General features: G+C 37.7%; 1 protein-coding gene across 2 annotated transcripts; it reads right to left on the reverse strand.

Moving 5' to 3' along the window:
• Nucleotides 1–3,817: 3,817 nt before the first annotated feature.
• Nucleotides 3,818–21,069, reverse strand: rasgrp2 (RAS guanyl releasing protein 2 (calcium and DAG-regulated)). 2 transcript variants are annotated; one of them, XM_079846622.1, is made up of 17 exons: nucleotides 20,914–21,069; nucleotides 20,513–20,669; nucleotides 19,551–19,653; nucleotides 19,216–19,272; nucleotides 17,161–17,292; nucleotides 16,564–16,705; nucleotides 16,282–16,455; nucleotides 14,878–14,994; nucleotides 14,274–14,555; nucleotides 13,744–13,824; nucleotides 13,361–13,468; nucleotides 12,380–12,495; nucleotides 12,124–12,265; nucleotides 11,002–11,038; nucleotides 10,758–10,919; nucleotides 4,140–4,199; nucleotides 3,818–4,010 (listed from the first exon to the last, which is right to left on the reverse strand). In XM_079846622.1, exons 2-16 carry the CDS (start codon nucleotides 20,580–20,582, stop codon nucleotides 4,144–4,146), a joined length of 1,779 nt encoding a protein of 592 aa, XP_079702748.1. In that variant the 5' UTR covers nucleotides 20,583–20,669; nucleotides 20,914–21,069; the 3' UTR covers nucleotides 3,818–4,010; nucleotides 4,140–4,143. The 2 variants fall into 2 exon arrangements, with proteins under 2 accessions (XP_079702748.1, XP_079702749.1); XM_079846623.1 differs by lacking the exon at nucleotides 20,914–21,069 and having other exon boundaries at nucleotides 20,513–20,680.
• Nucleotides 21,070–21,684: the final 615 nt, after the last annotated feature.

The following is a 21,684-nucleotide window of genomic DNA, read 5'->3' on the forward strand; positions in this document are numbered from 1 at the left end:
TGAAGTGACTGGCCCAGAATGGAGCATGACATAAAGCTCCAACTATCTTTTCTGACAGGCTCGTCTTCATCTCAGTAACTCTTACATTTTCATTCCCTCCTCTGACCTCAATCAAGGCCTTTCGCTTTTATCATAGCGCAATTTCCATCACAGAGATAAACTCATTTGCGTTTATGAAGGTCAATGACTGAATGAACACAAATGGAGAGAGTGACATGGGTCGGTCTTACAGCAGAATCTGATGTCATTATGAAGTTTCACTGTGGCACGACTCGGTACATAAGCAGCTCTCAAAGATATCAGACAGCTGAAGAATGCTGCAAAGCGGGACGGAGCCGGTGAAGGACGGAAAAGCTACAGGCTGGGAAGCACACAGCATGATGTACGAGCCACGCACACACACACGTAACAATACTGCACTCCTCCTGTAAATATACCCTTCCCAGAGCAACCACTAATGAATGTTAATTTCAGTCCCCTGGTGCTGATCCAATATGCTGATAAAGAGAGCGTGTGCATTTCTGTGTGTGTGTGTGTGTATGTATGTGTTTGAGGCCCTTGGGGCCACCTAAGTGTCTCATGGAGCGGCGCTTTCATATTGAACATTAGTAAAATGGACCAGAACGCCTGGCTTTCTTCTCTTGTCTGTAATTAACGAGTGGATTATTAAAATGAAGCCGTAGATAGTTCCCTTAAGCATGTTGATTCCATAACATAGAATTAGGAGCTCCATGCAGATGCTCCGACAAGGGTAACTGTATCAGGTGCAACTATCAGTGGCGCTCGGGGGCTCTCACGAGACCCACGCCATCCCTGACCTCTGCTGCGGTTTCCTCTCACTACTCACTTTCGAAAATCCTCCAGAAATAGAAGAAAATATTGATATTCGACCTTGTGTGGGGTTATAGTATCATCTTACGAATCCACAAAGTGATAAGCTGCATACAGTCTTGCCACTGAAGCCACATGGCAGCTACATGCTCAAAATACTCTTAATTCTAACTGCGGGGAAAATAATAATAATCATTATTAATAATAATATTATTCCCAGTCATTACTAGAGAGTTATCATGATTTTCACTTTAGAATACTGATCCAAATTAGTAAATCCTTCTGAAGGATTTGGTAATATTTGAGTCATAGTGGGTTACCATGACCTTCACTTTAGAATTAATTAGGCCTATACATTATGCATTATTCATATGAATTATGAACATGTAGGCTATATAGTTTGCTAATAGTGAACTACCACATTCAACTGAGCGCTATTTTTTACTACTTTGTTAATCAGTTTCTTGTTTGTTAATAGTAGTTACTTGAATGTTAAGAGTGCGTTACTCATTTGTTCCTGTGTAGTTGTTTGTTAATGGTGGAACAGTATTCTAAAGTGTTACCCATGCCATATAACTTATGGTTATGAACTCTGAAATATACACAATACCTATAGCCAGTGTTCGAATTGTGTCAAAGCTCTTGGGGGTAAACTACTCCTTTTAACACATTCAGGACCAGTATTGGAACAATCTTACCCCATAAAACATTACATAAAATAAAAAGACCATTTTATATGCTAGCCTATATCTTTTCTTTCCATCCTTTCTGTCAGTGTGAGAATATAAACAGAACAAAAACGATGGTGAGCACAGCATTTCTTTAAAAGAGAGTGGCAGCATTGCTTCATTAACTGCTGTTTAGAACAACACACTGTGGCCTAAAAAATAAGAGAGAATTTACGATTACGATGCTGATGAGCGTTAAACACGTCATCACAGTCTGTGAAAATTCGCCATCGAGACAATTTCTCTTTTTTGTAGTCATATTTTTATCAGTTTGTTTGAAAAAAAAGTGTAATTATTGTCATGATTCATATATTTCGTCATATCTGTTATCGTTGACAAAAAATCCTTCACCTAATGAACATTTTCATCAGTAGGCTAATAATGTCCTTAATTGAGTAGGCTAGTAAAGGTTACTAGATTTAAAATTATATTTTTAATTCAGAATGGGTTGCTAGCTCCAATCGAGATTTTATTTGTCTAAGAATTAGGCTACGTTAGATGGCTAATTACAAATGTCCGACTTTTATAAAACACCAACAAAGAAAAAGACTTACAGACCAAGATTATAATAATAGTGACTGTTCGGTTCTAAGATAAACACTTATTCAGTATCAGTAAATTAGGTTTACCAAACAATCATAAAAGAAAGAAATTATCTTACCTTCATCGTGAGATGAAAATGAGGATTCACTCTGCCAGACTCTCGTGAAAGTGCGTGTCTATAGCACGAAATGTATTTCTTTATTTCTCAAAAACTATTTTTGGCGTATAAATGGCACGAGAAATAAAATTGGTGCTATAGATACGCACTTTCACGAGATCGTGTTGGCCAGTTACACAGCGACGTCGCGGTCTGTAAATCCCTTCAGAAAAAAGCCCGAAAAGTGTCTTTGAGAAAGAATATATATATATATATATATATATATATATATATATATATATATATATATATATATATATATATATTGCGTAATAAATTATTTTTCTATTTTAGTTTTAATGAAAAACCAGAGGACCAGGGGGGTCCCTTGATGCTAATGAGGTCCCGGACCCCCCCTCAATTCGAACACTGCCTATAGCCTAATGCCTGATATGTTGGGGTAATTTTTCGAAGCCAGTAACCATATTTTTATTCTCAGTGAATTTGCATTTGCAAGTATTTGACATGCCACAGAACTTGTTTTTTCTTTACAGTCTACGGCTCTACGCACGGAACTGAAGACAGTAATAGAAGCCTTGAAGTTTGTGATTTAAGCCGTGCCCACACTGCCGCCTGTGGTTTCATAGCAATTTTTTCTCTTACGGTTCACCGAAGTGTTAAAAAATAACTTTAAAAGCTCATGTTGATCAAGTGGAAAGCACAACTTAACTGTGAACATAAATGTAGCTTTGTAGCTAAAGGTCAACCTGCTAGATTAACCCTCTGATCTCGGCCAATTTCAGCTGATTCACACAGCATGTTTGCAGTAAATAGTGCAATACAAAATCCTTCAAACTTGCTTATCTTGCTTCCGTTTTCAGCTTATAGCTGTTTGATGGACAGTGAATGTCGACGACGCCGTTTCCTCAGCAACATCCCTTGACAATGTCATATCTTTTTATGATCAAATAAATAAATAAAAAATAATGACAAACAAACAGTAGACTATAGGCTACTATCGATGTGATGAAATATTATATTTTTATCTCCGCGGCAAAAAACAACAACAACAACAAAATGTAGCCTACATCACAGAAAACAAATGATTAATATGCATAATAATAATATAAACATAAAAACAGAAAGCAAATGAGACAGCACAAGATCTTGTCATATCAGTCTCTCAATTTAGAACAACAGCGCCTTCTGTTGGTGTGAAATTAAAGCCTGTGATGAGAGATGGCCGAGGCACAATGGTGTCTGCAACACGTCATTCATTTGACCTTGTCCTCTCTTCATAATTCATATCATGAGATTAAAGATATCAATGAAATCATGCAGTTACATGAATTCCAAATTAAAATAGTATTCTCGGTTATAATACAATTCTCACTTAAGCGCAGTGTCAGATGATCATACTGCATATATATATAAAAATGTGATGTGTTCTTTTCTTTTTTTTCTTTTTCTTTTTTTTTTTTTGTCATTCCAATCACGCCACAGCATTTCTTGTGTTACCAAAAAACCTTTACCTCCATGATAAGTTCAGGAAACTGCAGGGAAAAAAAAAAAAAAAAAATTATATGACCTCTTCAAAAATGTTGCAACTTAACAGTGGTACTTTTTTCTGATTTATTTTAAATCCATGTACTATTTTCTGAGTAACAACCCACGAGAAATCACAGTATGAGAATTCAAGAGAATGGATCACATTGGACAATGAACGCATGAACAAACACACGCTGCTTTGGAGAATAGTGCTGCTCGCTCTCTGCTGCTGCGGTTGCTTATGGATTTGCTCCAGGATGTTCCTATGGAAATAGAGAGGAGAGGAACGTATCTAATGCCAGTTGATGGATTTCTCTTCATGAGAAAGACTTAATGAAAAATCTCTCAACCACGAGGTGAATGTATTGGCAATATGCATCTTCTTTTCTTACCTCATCAAAGGTGGACATCAAAAACCTCATCCAGTTCCTCCTGAGAGCCGTCTGTTATGACTGTAGAGAGAGAGAGAGAGAGAGAGAGAGAGAGAGAGAGAGAAAAAAAATCTTGAAAGTCACTGCAAGTTACTATCATCGTTTATTCTTCAAGAGATAGATAGTATGGTACACTAGACAGGATCTGGTTTTACTGAACACTAATGAAAATGCTTTTTTAATATTGAATTACAAATGTGTGTTTTTTTTCAATCACACTGAATTGTATTCAGCTTGACAATAGGCAAGGCAAGGCAAAGAAAGGAATTAATATAATCACAAAATAAAATCAAGGAAAATTAAAACAGTTATAAAAGAAATTAAAAGAGACATCGTTACATGTCTGTTTGTTTTTGGACTCTATTCTTAGTTTCTTTTGTTCAGCTTCCCGCCATTCATTTGTTCCCATGGTAACCCTCCTCATTAGTTATTTTGGTTCAGCTGTGTGTCAATTATCTTGTCAATCAGTTCCTCCCTGTTACCTGTGTATTTAAGTCTTATGCCTGGCTCACACTACAGGAGTTTTAAAATGAAAATCTGGTTGCAGCACACACTTAAGGAGAATCTTTGCAGATTTTCTTCCCTCAAATCTTAAACATGCTCACACTACAAGATTTGAAAATCGCGGCGCAACACACACTACAAAATGTTATTAAGATTGTCTTGCCAGAGGAAGCGCCTCATGTGATCTCACGCAGCAGATCTGAAGCGGAAAAGCATGTAAACACAATATCTGTCCTACAGTGCCGTCGCCAGACCTCAGTCTTAAGGGGGGCATATTAAATGCATGGGAGGGCACAATTATTAACCTACAGTATGTATATTTATAATAATCATATACTCTATTCGCGCAGCACGTAATCATCACGTTAAACATAACCAACAGCACTATGACCAGCCATAGCCTACACCACATTACATATAAGCAATGTTATGAATATCCGTAAAACACTTGACTATACAACATATTAGATGTAACACCAGAAGCATCTCTCAAACATTGCATTTTAAAGCAGTCAACATGGGATTTGCATTACCACGAGACACACGCACGCACATACACACCACAGAGACTTTGAACCTACCGGTACTTTGAGATCGGGCCCAATTTATTTATTTTTTAACGCAGGTGATGAGGGGGTGGTAGATAGCCTATATACATACTTTTACAAAAATTCGCCACTTAATATTTAATATTCAATTATTTTAATTGTCACAAGTACAGTATTACTTTTATTAAATTGACCAAGCACAACATTCATTCAATCAAATATTCTTAAAGAGTTATACTAATAATGTTATTTCAACATAATATCTCGTTATTTCGACATAATATGTGTGCGTGCAACAAGCAAGATGTGCATTTGTAAATCCGGTGACGTGTGCATTGATTTTTATTATTAAACTAGTGTTTTCTGTCAGTGTCGGCTTCAAAGATGAAGTTGATGATCGCCATATAGTGAACGCGCCTATAGAGAGAAATGCACATCATGGATTACATAATCAGAGAGTAGCCTATTTCTTTTCCTTTTGAATTGTTTCGTTTAAAGACATTTCAAGCTTTCTGTAGATGTATTTCTCATACACTGAGTTTCGGTTCATTTTTGATGAGATGCGCTCCAGTTCACGAGCAATGCAAGTGACCGCGCCGGTGCTTCCAAGAAGTCATGATTATATTGTCTGGTATTTGCTTCTTATTTATTAAATCCAGGCAATTGGTTGATATAAAAATGATATAAATTAAGAAACAATTTATACAAAACGAAATTCACTTTAAAGAAAGACTTTCTACAAAACAAAACTTAATGAAGTGGTCAAAATCATGTCTGACCCACTCTATGTCTCCCGATACATTGCGCATCTTACTCATGCTGTTCACTTTTCATAATCAACATAGATGGAAAAAAATAACATTATAATATTTTAACAAATATGAAACAACTTGTTTTTAAAAGTACTTGAGTATCAAGAGTACAAGAGTACATTTTCTAAATATTGCATTACTACTGCCACAGTGCTTACATTGGTAAACACAGCAAACACTTGAAGCGAAAACTATCATTAACTTGTTCAGAAAATTTAAATAGTCTGGCGACGTGGGGCCACGGCTTGGCACATTCCCGGGATGCGATATTTTTTTTCCCAGGATGGTAGGGGAAGACTCATGAATATTCATTAGGGAAGTCATCCCTGATTGGTCTGATGACCTACCCCTAACCCCACCCCTAAACCTACCCGTCACTGGGGGTCTTATGACCTCCATAACCCCGCCCCTAAACCTACCCGTCACTGGGGTTAAGACCAATCAGGGATGACTTCCCTAATGAATATTCATGAGTCTTCCCCTACCATACTGGGAAAAAAAAAAAATCACTCCCTGGATGTACCTGCTGCGCCTTCATCCATTGTTTCGTCCATGGTTTCTTCTCTTATCTAAATATGACCATGGAGTTGACTTTGAAACGCTGCAGCTGTCAATCACAATCGTGGGAGGGGCGTCCGACCGTGTGACGTCACACGGTCGAACGGCTTGATTTCAGAGGGGGTCAAACATATAAGGAGATTAAAAAAAAACCACTGGATGGATTTTTATCATTTTATGATGGTTGTGTACAGGCACTGCCAACACACATTTCAGTACAATCAACTTGTAAAAGTGCATGTACCATTATATGACCCCTTTAAAATCTTAAATATCAAACATGTTTGATATGATCGGGGCGAGCCCAATTTGTGTGAGAGCAGATCGAGAGGGGCAAGATTCTATCTGTGAACGCCTCACATTACCAGATAATCTGCGCCGAACATCGCAACCGATCGAGGTCCTCGACAAGATTTTTTCTCCGATTCTCGGGAGGGGGAAATCGGGCATAAATCGGCCTAAAACTCCTGTAGTGTGAGCCAGGCATTAGTCTTGTACTGTCAAGTGTTCTGTCTTCGTCTTTATTGGATGGTTGTTGTTTTTGAGTTTCTCTTCCTGTTCTTTGAGGGTTTTGATTAAAAGACTATTTCCTGGAATCATCCTTCGTCGTGTGCTTCACTGATAAACTTTTCATCTGGCAAAACACTGGTGTATCATATTTTTTCACAACTCCCAGTTTTACTCTGAGATTTTCCCATGGTGATTAAACTGTCTGTGGTGTTATTTCGGAGCCTAAGAAATCTATTGGACGTCTCCGAAAGACCCGATTTTTCCCTAAAATCGGACAGGAGGAGCTCTAGGACTGACTCACGGGTTAACCTCGGGTTCACTGCCTCATCAGTCCGCACCCCAAAAACCCATTTGTTTGGAAGCTCTTGGAATGGAATCGATCCAGTCTGCACCCCACAAAACCTCGAGTTTAATCACGTCAAACTCACTACTCCACCACAGACCCAGGCCATCAGCATGGTTTCATCTCTCTCACCCAATTCTCATTTGAGTTCAGTTTAGAATAAAAAGGAGGATGCAAAATAAAGTACAGTGTTATCAGTCGGACGTACAGTGGTACAGTACTCATTCAGTAAATGCACAGCTAAACGGATGTTTTGAGTTTGGATTTGAATGTGACTAGGAGCACATCTGATCTCTTCTGGAAGGTGTTTCCAGCTGCGGCTAGCATAATAGCTAAAAGCGGACTCGCCATGCTGCTTAGAGTGAACCCTTGGTGTTTCTAGCTAATGTGATCCTAATGATCTGAGCAATCTGTTAGGTTTATATTTAGTGAGCATATATGCAATGTATTGAGGTAGGCCACTGAGTGATTTATAATCCACCCTGCTGGTGATGAAAGCATGAACAAGTTTTTCTAAGTCTTGTCTGGAAATAAAGCATCTAATTCTTGCAATATTTTTGAGATGATAGTATGCTGATTTAGTTATTGCTTTGACATGACTACTGAAACTAAGGTCTGATTCCAGAATCACACTGAGATTCCTGACTTGATTTTTAGTTGTTACACCCCTAGCGTCAAGGTAGGCGTTCACCTTGAGAACTTCATCTTTGTTTCCAAACGCAATGACTTCGGTTTTGTCTTTATTTAACTGAAGAAAGTTTTGCCACATCCAACTGTTGACTTCATCAATGCATTGGCACAGGGAGTCAATGGGGCTGCATAGCTGTGGTAAGCTATCGTCTGCATAGCTGTGGTAAGCAATTTGGTTCTTTTTCATTATTTGGCTCATTGGGAGCATGTACAGGTTGAATAGGAGTGGCGCAAGATTTGAGCCTTGAGGGACTCCGCATGTCATGAATGTCCATTCAGACTTATGGTCACCTATACTCACATAATTACCTCTCCCTCCTAAGTATGACCTGAACCATTTTAGGCCTATCCCAGAAAGCCCGAGCCAGTTTTCCAGCCTGTCAAGAAGCATGTTATGATCGACAGTGTCAAATGCAGCACTGAGGTCGAGTATACCAAAATTGATGTTTTGCCGGTATCACTATTGAACCGAATATTGTTTATTATCTCTGTGCTGTGATGTGGTCGGACACCAGATTGAAAATTGTCAAAGTATCCATTTGAGGTTAGGAAGTTATTCAGCTGATTGAAGACAACTTTTTCAAGGAAGATTTGAGATTGGTCTGTAATTGCTCAATATGTTGCTATCCAGATTGCTCTTTTTCAGGAGGGGCTTGACAACTGCAGTTTTAAGGAACTTTGGAAAAGTCTGAGAGAGAAGTGATGAGTTTACCACTTCTATGAGATCTGCTTCTAAGCAGTTTAACACACTTTTGAAAAAGGAGGTGGGGAGTGTGTCAAGAGCGCAGGTTGGAACTTTAAGTACCCTTAAAGTGCTGTACTGTTTCTTCCAAAATGTTACCATTAATTTCTTCTAAATCAGACATCAATTCTGAGGGTGTGGTCTGATCTGTCTTACCTCAGTGCTACACGAGGAAATGCTGATCGCTTTTCTGATATTATTGATTTTCTCAGAGAAGATAAAGCAAACTCACTGCATTTTCTGTTGAGAGCATTTCACTGGGAATCTGGCTTGGGGGGTTTGTTACACTCTCTACAGTAGCAAAAAGAGTGTGTGTGTTATTCATGTTTCTGTTTATAATATTTGAGAAGAAAGTCTGTCTAGCTTTGCCTAGTTCCACATTGAAAGCATGAAGGCTGTCTTTATAGATGTTATAATGGACTACAATTTTTTTCTTCCACCACATGCGCTCAGCTTTTCTGCATTGTCTTTTCATATTTTGCACTGCTGTTGAGTTTCTCCGAGGTGCTTTTTGTCTGCCACTCTTCTTCCTGACTTTCACAGGAGCAATATCATCAATTACACTTTGTACTTTTGAGTTAAAGGACTCAAGGAGAGAATCAACAGAGTCCGCAGATATGCTTGGTGTTAAAGATATGGCCTTCATAAATAGCACACTAGAGTTCTCATTTAAGCATCTCTTCTTGACAGACACAGATCTAGCTTCAATAGTAGGAGAGATCAATATATCAAAGAAAATACAGAAATGATCAGACAGTGCTACGTCCTTAATAACAATCGATGAAATGTTTAGACCATTACTTATAAGTAAATCTAGAGTGCGACTACGATTGTGTGTGGGTCTGTGTACATGTTGATTCAGATCAAAAGTATTAAAAAACAAAAAGTTGGATATACTGGCTTTCTGCCAGGACTTTTACGTGCTTTTCCCTAATCACTTTCAAACTTTCTCTCCAAACCCACAAACTTTCCAATGACTCGTTTTATGAGTACAGAATCTATTTGTACTACTGTAGAAGTTTGGTACCATTCTGGGCATTATTAGTGGGGTAATTTACGAGAGACAGCCTAGGATCCATTAGCACCTGCACTAAGCCATTCAGCTGATATCTCTAAATGAGCTCTAACTTTAATAATGTTCAACCAAGGGAAAAAAGGTTTCTGGGGGGGGTGTTTGGCTTGAGGTCATGGTGCAAAGGACCCTAGGTTGATTTTACTCCAAACCATCCCTTTAAGTCATTTACTAGAAGTGATTTATTTTTAAGTGATCGGATGTTTAAAAGTGCTAAAAGTGCTAACTTGACAGTATTATTTTTTTCCCCCTCAGCAATCTTAGTTTGACATGTAACAGGCAGATTAGATAGGTTTGCCGTACGGCTTGAGAAGACCTTATACTTTCTATCATGTAATATAACAGAAATAGAGAAAGATACAGGAACACTGGGTTCCCGCTTGTTCTGTAAACATTTGAGGAAGTTACTGTTATCATAGCGGGGACCCGACACATATCACTGAGAGCTGCTAACAATACATGGACCTTTACAGTAAAATATTTTTTAATTTTAATTTAATTTATTTATTTGCAGGTACATGAGGATTCTTACACATTTACAGTAATATATTGTTGATTATTTTATTTGTAAGTAGAATACATCTGTTCTTTGTAAAATATTTAAAAATACGAGTCACATTTTGATTTAAAAAGCAATTTAACTTGGTTAAGGTATATATATATATATATATATATATATATATATATATATATATATATATATATATATATATATATATATATATGTTGGATTGTGTAATGTAACTTGCGTGTGTGTGAGTCTTGTATTCAAGTACACTTGCGTATTAATGTGCATTTACCTGGGGACTCTGCTATCTGCTCTGTGCTGGTGGGAGGCGGAAAGCTGAAGGAGCGCGTGGCCTTAAAGGAAACGTCCTTGTGACAACTGACGCTCTGTGCCCGCTTGCGGCACTCAATGGCCAAATGACTGCAACAGTCTTTATGACAGCTTACCCCACACACTGAAAAAAATTACAGGAGGGTCACAATGCCACATTCACACACACACACATAAAAACACACACAGTTCATTTGGTTTCATACCTTTGCATTTGCATCGCTGTTTGAAAAATCCCCATATCTGCAAGAATTAGCATATATAAAATAACTCAAAATGACAAAATATGTAAGAAAAACTTGGAAAAAAATCAGTTTGAAATGGATTCTGGGTTCTTCAGTTCATTAAAATGAGCTATATAACACAGTTTGTAAACATTTTGTTCAATCCAGTCAGATGCCATTGTAAGATGCTTTGAGTTGGAACTATATTCATATTTTTTATTCATAATTGGATGAATAGAAATCCAGACATGTTGATTTGAGTGTAACATTTCAGAAATTCAAAAGTTTGGGGTTTATAAGAATTTAAAAATGTTTTTAAAAGGAGTATCTTATGCTCACCAATGCTGTATTTATTTGTAACAACATACATGTTTTGATCAATTTATTGCATCCTTGCTGAATAAAAGTATTAATTTCTATAAAAAACGGACCCCTTACTAACCCCAAACTTTTTAACGCTAGTGTATATAGTATATTTAATTTAGTTTTCTACCAAATTAAAATATAGTTAGTTCTTGTTTCCTTGCTCTAATGATATGACTGGATTCTATATGTCATGTGAGTTGACATATTGTTATTTTTTTTCAGAAATACTGCTTATTTCTTTATATGTAAATATTTTAATGAAGAAAAATAGACCTTTAATTTAATTACATGTTAAATTACATTCACTGAACATTTTAAAAAATGCTGGTTCAGAAAAAAGAACACGAAAGAAAAAGGAAAACAGGTTCTGTTCTGGGGTGGATCTCGACAGGAAATTAGAAAATAGGAAGTGGTTACTATCTACACCCAAGTACCGTCTGTGAACACAACAACATCTTTCCCTCAGACACACCCAAAAACACACTGCTGCACACTGAGCGAAAACAGCACAAACACCATCGGAGACAAACATGAACAAATGCAAGCCATAAATACAATCTGGCTTCTGAGTGATAATAAAATAGGCATTATGTACATCTGTGCTTTTTGAAATAAATACAGATCTGGATGTCTGTTTCTCATGACAGTGAAAAGATCTTATTTCATCTTATGTGTGGGCTGTCATCACGTTGGAGATGAAGATAAAGAATTCGAGCCATAAATAAAATGTGTACTCACCAAGCGAGAGCAGTGCCGACAAAATGAAGGCTTGACGCTGCTCGTCTCTGTAAAAGTGTGAACAAAACCCATCTTACAGTTCTGTAAGGAGCTCGCCTTTGTGAAGTACTCAATCATCTCCTCTCGGCTAATTTTACAGTCCCTGGGAGAGAAAATGAAAAAGAGAAAGATGGGACCTTTACTGTACTGGAGACTATGACAAATGAGGGGAAATAATTCCTCTAGATAAACTGGACAGATGTCTTGATAAACCCACTGGTTTTGGTCCAGTTCATCAAACTTGCCGAGGTAAGGGAAATTCCTCCTGATGATCTCAAACTCTTCTTGGGAAATGTTGCCATCGCCATCAGTGTCAAAATTTTGGAACACTGACTGAAAATAAAACATCTTCCGATTAGTTCTTTTTCACCGCAAAATCATTTAGTACACAGCTCTCTGGAAAACTTGTCAAATTTATGCAATAGCGTGATCTTTCTTTTATTCAGCCATTCTATAAATTTAAAGTTAATACAGTGTAACTTACATTTCACACTATTATTATAGACACAATATTATCAGTTATTTTTGCTCCACCAAATGAAAATATGTCCAAACAAAAATCAGAATGAACAGTTTGAAAGCTTTCCACTTATGTTCCTGAATTAATCAATGTTTGAATCGGTTGAGTGAATGATTCAATGACTCAATCAAAAGGTCAGTCACTTTTTTTATTTTATTTTTGAATGCATCAGTGTTTTAAATTAATTGGTTGAGTGAATGATTCAATGACTCACTCATAAGGTAAGTCACTTGTTTCACTTTGCATTAATCAGTGTTTTTGAACAAATTGGTTGAGTAACTCACTCATAACGTCAGTCATTTATTTCGTTCCTTATTTAATTAGTGTTTTTGAATCAGTGAATGAAAGAAAGTCACTATTCACGACCTGTTGATGTAATCAACAGGAGTCACTGTGATACAGTAAAACAATACTGTTTTATCGAACACATAGTATATGTGTAGATATATAAATATAAAATAATATAGAATGACGCAAACTTTATAACTGACCATTGTCCCAGATATCTAACATAGTTAGTTTGTGCTAGTTTTACACAGCTCATTATTGCATACATTCTGTGATAAAGACTTGCTCACTTTACTTTAACCTTTACTTACTATTCCAAAACTATATTCTGTGCAATCAGTTTATCTGAGATTTATAATAAATGAATTGAAAGTAGTGCATGTCACATACCTCCACCATTTTTTCAATGTGCTTGTTGATAATCGCTGGATCTGCTTTGGGTTTGACTGAAGATGCCCACTCTTCTATTAGGGGAGACTGTGACTTTGAGCTGGAAGTCTAAGAAGCCAGAAATCAATGGTGTATTCACTTAGCAAGTGGAAATAAGGCACCAGTAGATATGGATAAATGACTGGCGTCCGTAGCATGAACAGAATAAATATAGAGTAGTTGTTCAGTCTCCCAGCTGCAAGTCTACATAAGTGGATTATGCAAGCAATATGGGACAATTAATCTGTCAAATTGTGTCATTAGTGGTTGTAATTGGTGGTTCTACTTCATGGTGGCCACTGATTTGCTATCTGAGCAGATGGTGTGTTGTTGGGGTGACTCACTGATAGTTTAATACTGCGAGGCTCCCTCTGTAAAGATAGCTGATATATCTCGTCCTCTGAGTGGTACTGGTCCAAAGACACCTAGACAGATACAGAAGAAATGCAAATGATGTACAACAATTGATAACTGATGTAGATTTGACAAGTCATTCAAAGGCTATATCAACCTCAACGTTTCCTGCTTAAATATCAATTCACTGTATTTAAAATAAATATTTAACCCAAAAGTAAAAATTCTGTCATGATTTATGTATACTTATTTCTTTATAAAATTATACAAACAATATATAAACATTTAAAATAAATGATGTTCTTTTGAACTTTCTATTAATCAAAGAGTCCTGAAATAAAGTTTAAAAATAGTAGGCAGCACAACCATTACCAACATTGATAATAATAAGAAATATTTCTTGAACACCATATCAGCATATGATTTCTGAGTAATGACTAGAGTAAGGATTCTGAAAATTCAACTTTGCCATCACTGGATTTTGATTACAGCAAACCCGCCCCACCCATAATAGACTCACTATAAGCAGATTCAGCAGGTCTGAATTGGCTTCTATATTGGGTGGAGTGCTTTGAATGAGCGCCAGCTCTTCCAGGATGGCATACAATTGATGGGTCTTGGTTAGGTTGACCCTAGTCTTCTCTGGGTCAAACCAATCAGGCAGGGCCACATGGACAGCAATCAGGTCCTTCAAATGCACCCCGAGGATGGGGAAGCGGAATCCCGAACATTCAGAGAATCGCTGACGGTAGCGACTGTAGTTTCCAGAGGAAGTGACCAGCTCCACCAATCCATCAAACACCTGATTAAACACAGAGGAGGCCATCAGTTAGGATGAAGGTCGCTGCAGCCGAAATATGAGGAAAGGGGATTTCAGAGGTTGGTACATGGGTAAAATATATTTCTGCTCATGTTTGGTTGCCTGATAACAGAGCACTTGACTTGAGTATTGATATTTCTGTGCAATCTGGCAGAGAGTATGAAAATGGCACTCAAGCCACCTAAAGCAAAGTGGAACTTAAGAATCTTATCTCCCATAGCCAGATTTGGAGTGTTACAGCTGTTTGTTTTTCTCGCCAGTATTGGAGGTGTGTTTATAAAAGCTGCTCTCTGGCAGTCCTTACCTTACGCGTCTCGCTGCTGATGAGCGCCTGGGTATCTTTGAGTCTAGCAATGGAGCTGTTGCTGAGCCCACCCACTACAGCCATCAGTGTGTTAAAGTTCTGCAGCTGTAGTAACCTCTGCACACACACACACGCATTTTCATGTTTTATGAGAACATTCCATATGAGCCCCTTTCACACAGTGCTTTGAGTTTGAACCCGGGAAATTGCCGGCAAATTGCCAGAACACCTTCTGTGTGAACACAAACACACCAACCGGGATTGATGCCGGGATCGATGCCGGGTTGGGGACCTAGTAACATTGCCGTGTTCAGTCCCGGAACGCGCGCTGTGTGAACAAAAGCCGTAATAATGCCGTGTCGTAGTGATGACGCTGAAGCTGGGATCGTTCGCCAGATACTGAAACGGTACGTAATGCGAATGTTTATGATCAAATCAGAGAAAAAAAAATGCACAAGCGTGGTTTCTCGAGAGAGACAAATCGCAGCGCATAAGCAAACTTAAGACGCTGCTGAGATATTACAAGTCACATCGATGTCACGTGTCTTTACGAGATTTTTACGGCTTGTGTGTGAACGCACTCTGATTCCACAAAATCACTGGCAGTGTGAATGAACCAAAATCAAACGAATCCGGGTCAGTTTATCCGTGTATTTTCCGGAATCTCCGTGTGAAAGGGGCTATTACAAGCGTTTTTCCTCATGTGGACCAAAACAATTTCCCCACAAGGACATGGGATATTGACATCTTTGTGAGAGCATTTTGTCCCTATAAAGTAGGGTGTACCTGAACCACACACAACAAACCAACTATAAGACCAGACCTAATAAAAACAATGGGGTCCAAAAATCTAAGACCATCATGCATTTTTATAATTTAATCATTTTATTTTTTATCATCATAAAATTGAAAAATTAACATGAATTTAGACTGACAGCCGGAGTCTAATAAAAACATCTGACCTTTTCCCTTTTCTATAAGATCATATGATCACACACACACACATATATATGAAGAGTTCAGATGCAAAAGCCTTTAAGTGCCATCTGAAATTTTCTTTTAGAATGATCATTTTTGTAAAACTTGTATATTTAAGTTAAGTAATTTCACTTAAATGACAATTAATAGGTAATTTGCATTGCCATTTAATTGAAATTATTGAACTTAAATATACAAACTTGATAAAAAATGATCATTCTAGAAGAACATTTCAGATGGCACTTAGAGGCTTTTGCATCTGAACTCTTCATATATATGAATGTTAAAATCCTAAAACATTCTGTTTGTTTTCAGTTAAATTAGATTCTGAATCACAGATCTGCCATGTGGTCTTAGACTTTTGGATCCCGCTGTAAACAGATTACATGTCTTTAAATAAAAAGCAAGCAAGCGAGTTGGATTAACCTGGGCCACTTTGATGAATTCACTGATGACAGTGGCTCTCTGCTGAGCTGTAGGCTTACTGAGAACCATGATCTGGATCCACTGGGAAACACTGTTAAACAGAGTAATAAAACGCTCCAGAATAGGATTATCCACCGTGCAGCCGTGCATCACGAAACTGTGGTAGTCCTGGAACTGAGGGGGAACAGATTTTTCATTTGCGATATGAAATAAGACTTGAGGTCATGCTATTATAAGCACAAACATGTGATTAATACTGCATCTATAAATTAAGAGACTTACAAGAATTTTGCAAAACGATTTGTACTCCATATACGTAAGGTGTTCAGCCAGGGTGGAAGCATCAAGGTGGTCAAAAAGAAGTGAGGTCTTGCGTTTCTTCTGGACAGTCTCATCTAGTTGACGTCGCCATTCGTATGATGGGCTACAGGCAAAACAAACAAGACATTGTATTTCTGTTCTTTCGCCATATGCCTATATATCATGATGGCTATAGTTTGGATTAGTGATTTATATTGATTTGATATTTAAGTAGATTTTAATTTAACTTAAAAATAGACACCTAAGTTTAATATGTACTAAAGACTCATTGACTTGACACTCTGGATCTATTAGGTGATTCAAAAGTATTTTAAATGCAGTTCATACAATATTGATTGAATACACATCTTTAAAAGGTTTTTAGATTATAATGAAGGCCAACGTTATATATAGACTTTTCCATCATCTTTGACATTCTAATATGTCATTGACCTATAACTTCTCAGCTGTTTGAGTGTCTCAGACATGCAGCTTGTTTGTGATGTTCAGTCCATATTCTCCAACCCTCCGTATCAAAGGAGCAGCGTTTTGGGTGAATACTGTGGCCCTGTGACTCACATGCTGTCTATGTCGATGAGCAGGCTACGCCTCACATCTCCATTCTGCTCCAGTCGCTCTTTCAGACCACGGATCTGCTCTGCCAGTGCGGGGTTCAGGTCAAACTCAGCTGGGAACTCAGATATCCAGTACCTGACAGAGAAAAAGAGACAGAAGACAGAGAGAACTATGACACAGTGTAGCTGTGCATGAAATAGGTCTGGGCAAGACATCAGGAGGACGAGTATTTTCAGTGAATAGTCTTGCCTCAACTGTTTTATGTGAATTCACAATACACTTCTGTGATCCAACCCAGCTGCCTTATGACACAGAGCATCACATCTTTACAGGAATTCTACACCAGATGGCCAAATAGTATTTGGACACATAAACACCACATAGATGATTTTGCACATGTAATTTCAAAACCATTAGCATTAATAGTGAGTAAGTCCTCTTTAAGGGTCTGTGCACTTCACACATAACATGTTTTTACTGTTTTTCTATGTAAATGCGATAGACAGATGTGCTTGACCAGTGCACTTGCATATCGCATGTTTGGCAGCATCTCACGCATGACAAAACTTCCAAAAAAAAGCAGTGTTTTTCTATTTCTCTACTTTGCGTCTCACATTTTTAAAAGCAAAAATATGTTCTGTGGCCCCTAAAACGTGTCCCCTGAGGAAATGTGGAAGTGGAATGGAAAAAATATATATTTTTTTTCAAACTTGAGCATCAAGGTTTTAGATTGCAGCGTCATGCATGAGAAGCTGCAAAAGAGTTGCTTCATTGTTCACTGCTCCCCATTTCCTGAGCACGGGATATCAGTCGAAGTTCACTTCTCTTGACAAAATGCATTGATTCGGAACATACTATAACATCAGTAAACACAGATGAAAAAGTCGTGCATATTAGTATAGCCTAATGACATAAAATAGGCTACTACCATACATGGATGTAATTTTTACATATAAATTTAATTAAATTAATATAAAATGTCATTTGAAAGAGCTAAATTGCTTTTAAAGGCAGGGTATGCGATTTGTTCCAGATACATTTTTTGTAATGCTGGTTGAATGTCTATTCACATCCTTATAGCAATCACTAAAAGTTAAGTGGTCTAAATGTATTTATATATAGTCTGTGGATGGCCCATACAATGTTAGTCCAATCATTGCGCTTGGTCCAAATGAAATGTAATGTGCTTTGAGACATGAGGTAGTTTAACGCGTGATGCTTTGCATGCTGTGTGCGTTCATGTGTTTTGAAGGAGGTGTGGCTTTGGAAACGCTCTGAAGTGAGGTGCTAGCTTGCTATTGCTAGCCACTCCAATGCTGCGTTCCAGTCCAAAATTGTCATGCCCTTCACTCGCTAACTTCCCTCCGTCTCGTTCACTCGGATTTACTTCATTGCTTACGTTGCACGAATGCCCACTACTGGCGGAAACTGCAATGGGCTGAATTGGAACGTCCTAAGCCCTTGATCACTTGGAATCAGCTATATAGTTGATTTATTATTAAAAAAAAAAATTTCCTTTAAGAATTTGTTTAATGCAGCATCCATTTGAAGTAGACTCGCTCCCTCGGTCAAAATCGAGGGAACGAGGGTCTGTCCATATAAACTTCCCTCGTCCACTTCACGAAGTGGAACGTGCTTCAAAATGGCGGCAGGGATTCCCCCGATCGAGGGGAAGTGCTTAGGGAAGTTCACAAGTGCGTGTCTAAAAGTGGACTGGAACGCAGCACAAAAATGGCTTACCCTACCTTTAAGGCGGGGTTTTAAAAGATGATAACGCAGGGTTAATGTCTGTGTGAGAAGTCCATTTAATGGCCATTTACATTCAGACGGGAATGATACTGGAAGAGAAAAGGTATGCTCCACTCTACTAAAAAGGTTTGTAGAATGATAGGACTGTACTTGACTTCATGCACTTGTTAGCATTGGGTGTTACTGAAATAGCCAAACCTTGGGTGTCACGCTTTTAGCTGCCATGTAGCGCAGGTACAGTTATTAAGCTTTTGTATGTCTATGTAAAAAAATAAAATAAATAGGTGAACAAATGGGTCTTTAACCTACTTGACAAGATGACAAATCTGAGACTGGCGATTTGCAGAACAATCCTGTTCCTGAGACCTGTAATACTGTCAAGGTAGCTCCACTTTATTACTATTATCAGCTGTGAGGAGAGTGATGGAAACAGTTTGTGATGCTGTCAGCCCTCTCTATAAATGACAAGCCCCACCCATGGCCGATTGTACTAAGTGCTAAATGTCTGGCATAAAAGCAGGCATCACATCGGAAACTAAATGTACAAAGACTTGCATTTATTTGGTATTTGACTTTAATGCTAGTTATTTGAAATGCAGAGTTCTCAGAAAGTATAATGTGACAGGTCTTAGGAAGGAGGATACTTGTGCATGAGTTTCTTGGCCAGGTCACTGGATGACAGGAACCAGGGATGCATGGTGAGAAACATTCGCACGAGAAACGTCTCCTTCAGAGCGCCTTCATTGTCTGTGAGGAAGACAGAAAACCAGACAGCGATTTGCACATGAATTAAAATGAGTCCATTAGCCTATGATTTTCATTTAATAGCTTGAACATTTCTGCTCTTAACATTTTCAGCTAAATTCAACCCAAAGGTCTAAAAGCTAAAGTTCAGCTACATTTTTCTTTGTCCATCCCAAGTGAAATGCAAGTTATAGACCACACTGTAAAAAGTGGTAACCTGCAATTGTTACCTTAAAGAGCTGTTTTTAACTTGATTTAACCCATACAAAAATATTTTGTTGGTATAACTTAATGTATTTAGGTTGATTCAGCAATATTAAATTATATTTTGGTTTTGAATAAAACCAGTTAAAGGGATAGTTCACCCAAAAATGAAAATTCTGTCATCATTTACTCACCCTCATGTTGCTCTGTAAGTATTTCTTTCTCCTGTTGAACACAAAAGAGAATATTTTAAAGAATGTCTGTAACCAAACAGTTGATGGACCCCATTGACTTCCATAGTATTTTAGTCAATGGGGTCCATCAACTGTTTGGTTACCATCATCCTCAAAATATCTAATGTTGTGTTCAGCAGAAGAAAGAAACTCATTCAGGTTTGGAACAACAAGAGTAAATGATGACAGAATTGATATTTCTGGGTGAACTGTTGCCATTTTTTCTAGTGCATTCTTAAAAGATTATTGTATAGTAATAGGGGGTCCCTGCTCGAAGACCCCAGAGCTATAGAGAAATATTGAAGAGTGTGGGAGAGAATACTGATAAACAGACACAAGTACACAGTTGAAAAAGCCAGTGCTGTGCCGAATGGCTGATCAGATTGTTTACACAAGAGAAGGAAGAAGCAAATATGAGCACTGACCAAAGGCTTTGATGCAGGCTTCCACCAGCTCATCCACGCTGGCTGACTGATCCGATGAAACGCTCTCCATTCCTTTCTACTTCACTGTTCTCCACAGCCCCTCCTTTCCCCCCCACTTAATTTTCCACTCCTCTCTTTGATCCCTCTCTTTTTCAGTCTGAAAATAAGGCAACGGCATGAGCGGCAAAGGAAACAGAATCAATAAAGCAGAGAATGGTTTAGATGTGAGAGGTGTCACTGGTTTTTCATTTTCATCAAAAGCACACAAATCCTGGTCACACATGGATAATACATCGAACAAGACTCATCCGGAGAAAAACAAGGTGCATAAAAGAAAAATCAAAGATCCATAGAAACCGTTCTCAGACAACAGTAGAAGAAATACTTTCAAAGGAACTTACCCGTTGAATCTGGCATCAGAGGTTCAACAGTGAAAACAGAAGTGCTAATGAACACCGTGTTTCAGGACGGCACTGAAAACCACAGAGGGCCTCACTGAGGTTCACTCGGAGTACAACTGCCTGTACGCTTTCCTGTCAGTTGAGAAACTTACAGATGTTGCATTTCCTGTTCATAATGTTTCGACTCATTTTTCACACCAAAAATGGGTGGAGGGGTGTGAGAAAAAATGATACAAATACAAATATCTAAACATCCTTAAACCAGTACATATTTATTTGAGAAGCAAAACATAAGATGTTGTCAGATAATATATCTTGATTTTGTTTTCTCATTTTAAGCTTGAATTGAAAAAAGTTATGAAAAAAGTTAATGGGTAACACTTTACAATAAGGTTTCATTAGTTAATATTAATTAACAAATTTAGTTAACATAAACAAAGAATGGACAATACTTCTTGCAGCATTAATTCGAGTCTTAGATCATGTTCATTTTAACATTTACTAATTATTCAAATCAAAAGTTGTATTTGTTAACATTAGTTAATGCACTGTGAACTAATATGAACAAACAATGAACAACTGGATTTTTATTAACTAACATTAACATAGATTAATAAATACTGTAACAAATGTGTTGTAAATACATTAATTATTGTTAACACATGAGACCTTGTTGTAAAGTGTTACCAGTACCAGCCAATATATATATATATATGTACACAGTTCCAGTCAAAAGTTTGGAAACATTACTATTTTTTTGAAAGAAGCTCA

This window comes from Squalius cephalus (genome assembly GCF_949319135.1).
Source record: "Squalius cephalus genome assembly, chromosome: 17".
Lineage (NCBI taxonomy): Eukaryota > Metazoa > Chordata > Actinopteri > Cypriniformes > Leuciscidae > Squalius > Squalius cephalus.

Coding starts and splice junctions, on each gene's coding strand:
- rasgrp2 (XM_079846622.1), bottom strand. CDS start 20,582: ATGGAGAGCGTTTCATCGGATCAGTCAGCCAGCGTGGATGAGCTGGTG. Junction 12,266..12,379: donor GATGAACTGGACCAAAACCA/GTGGGTTTATCA, acceptor TTTCTCTCCCAG/GGACTGTAAAATTAGCCGAG. Junction 4,200..10,757: donor GCAGATAGCAGAGTCCCCAG/GTAAATGCACAT, acceptor CTCTCTCTACAG/TCATAACAGACGGCTCTCAG.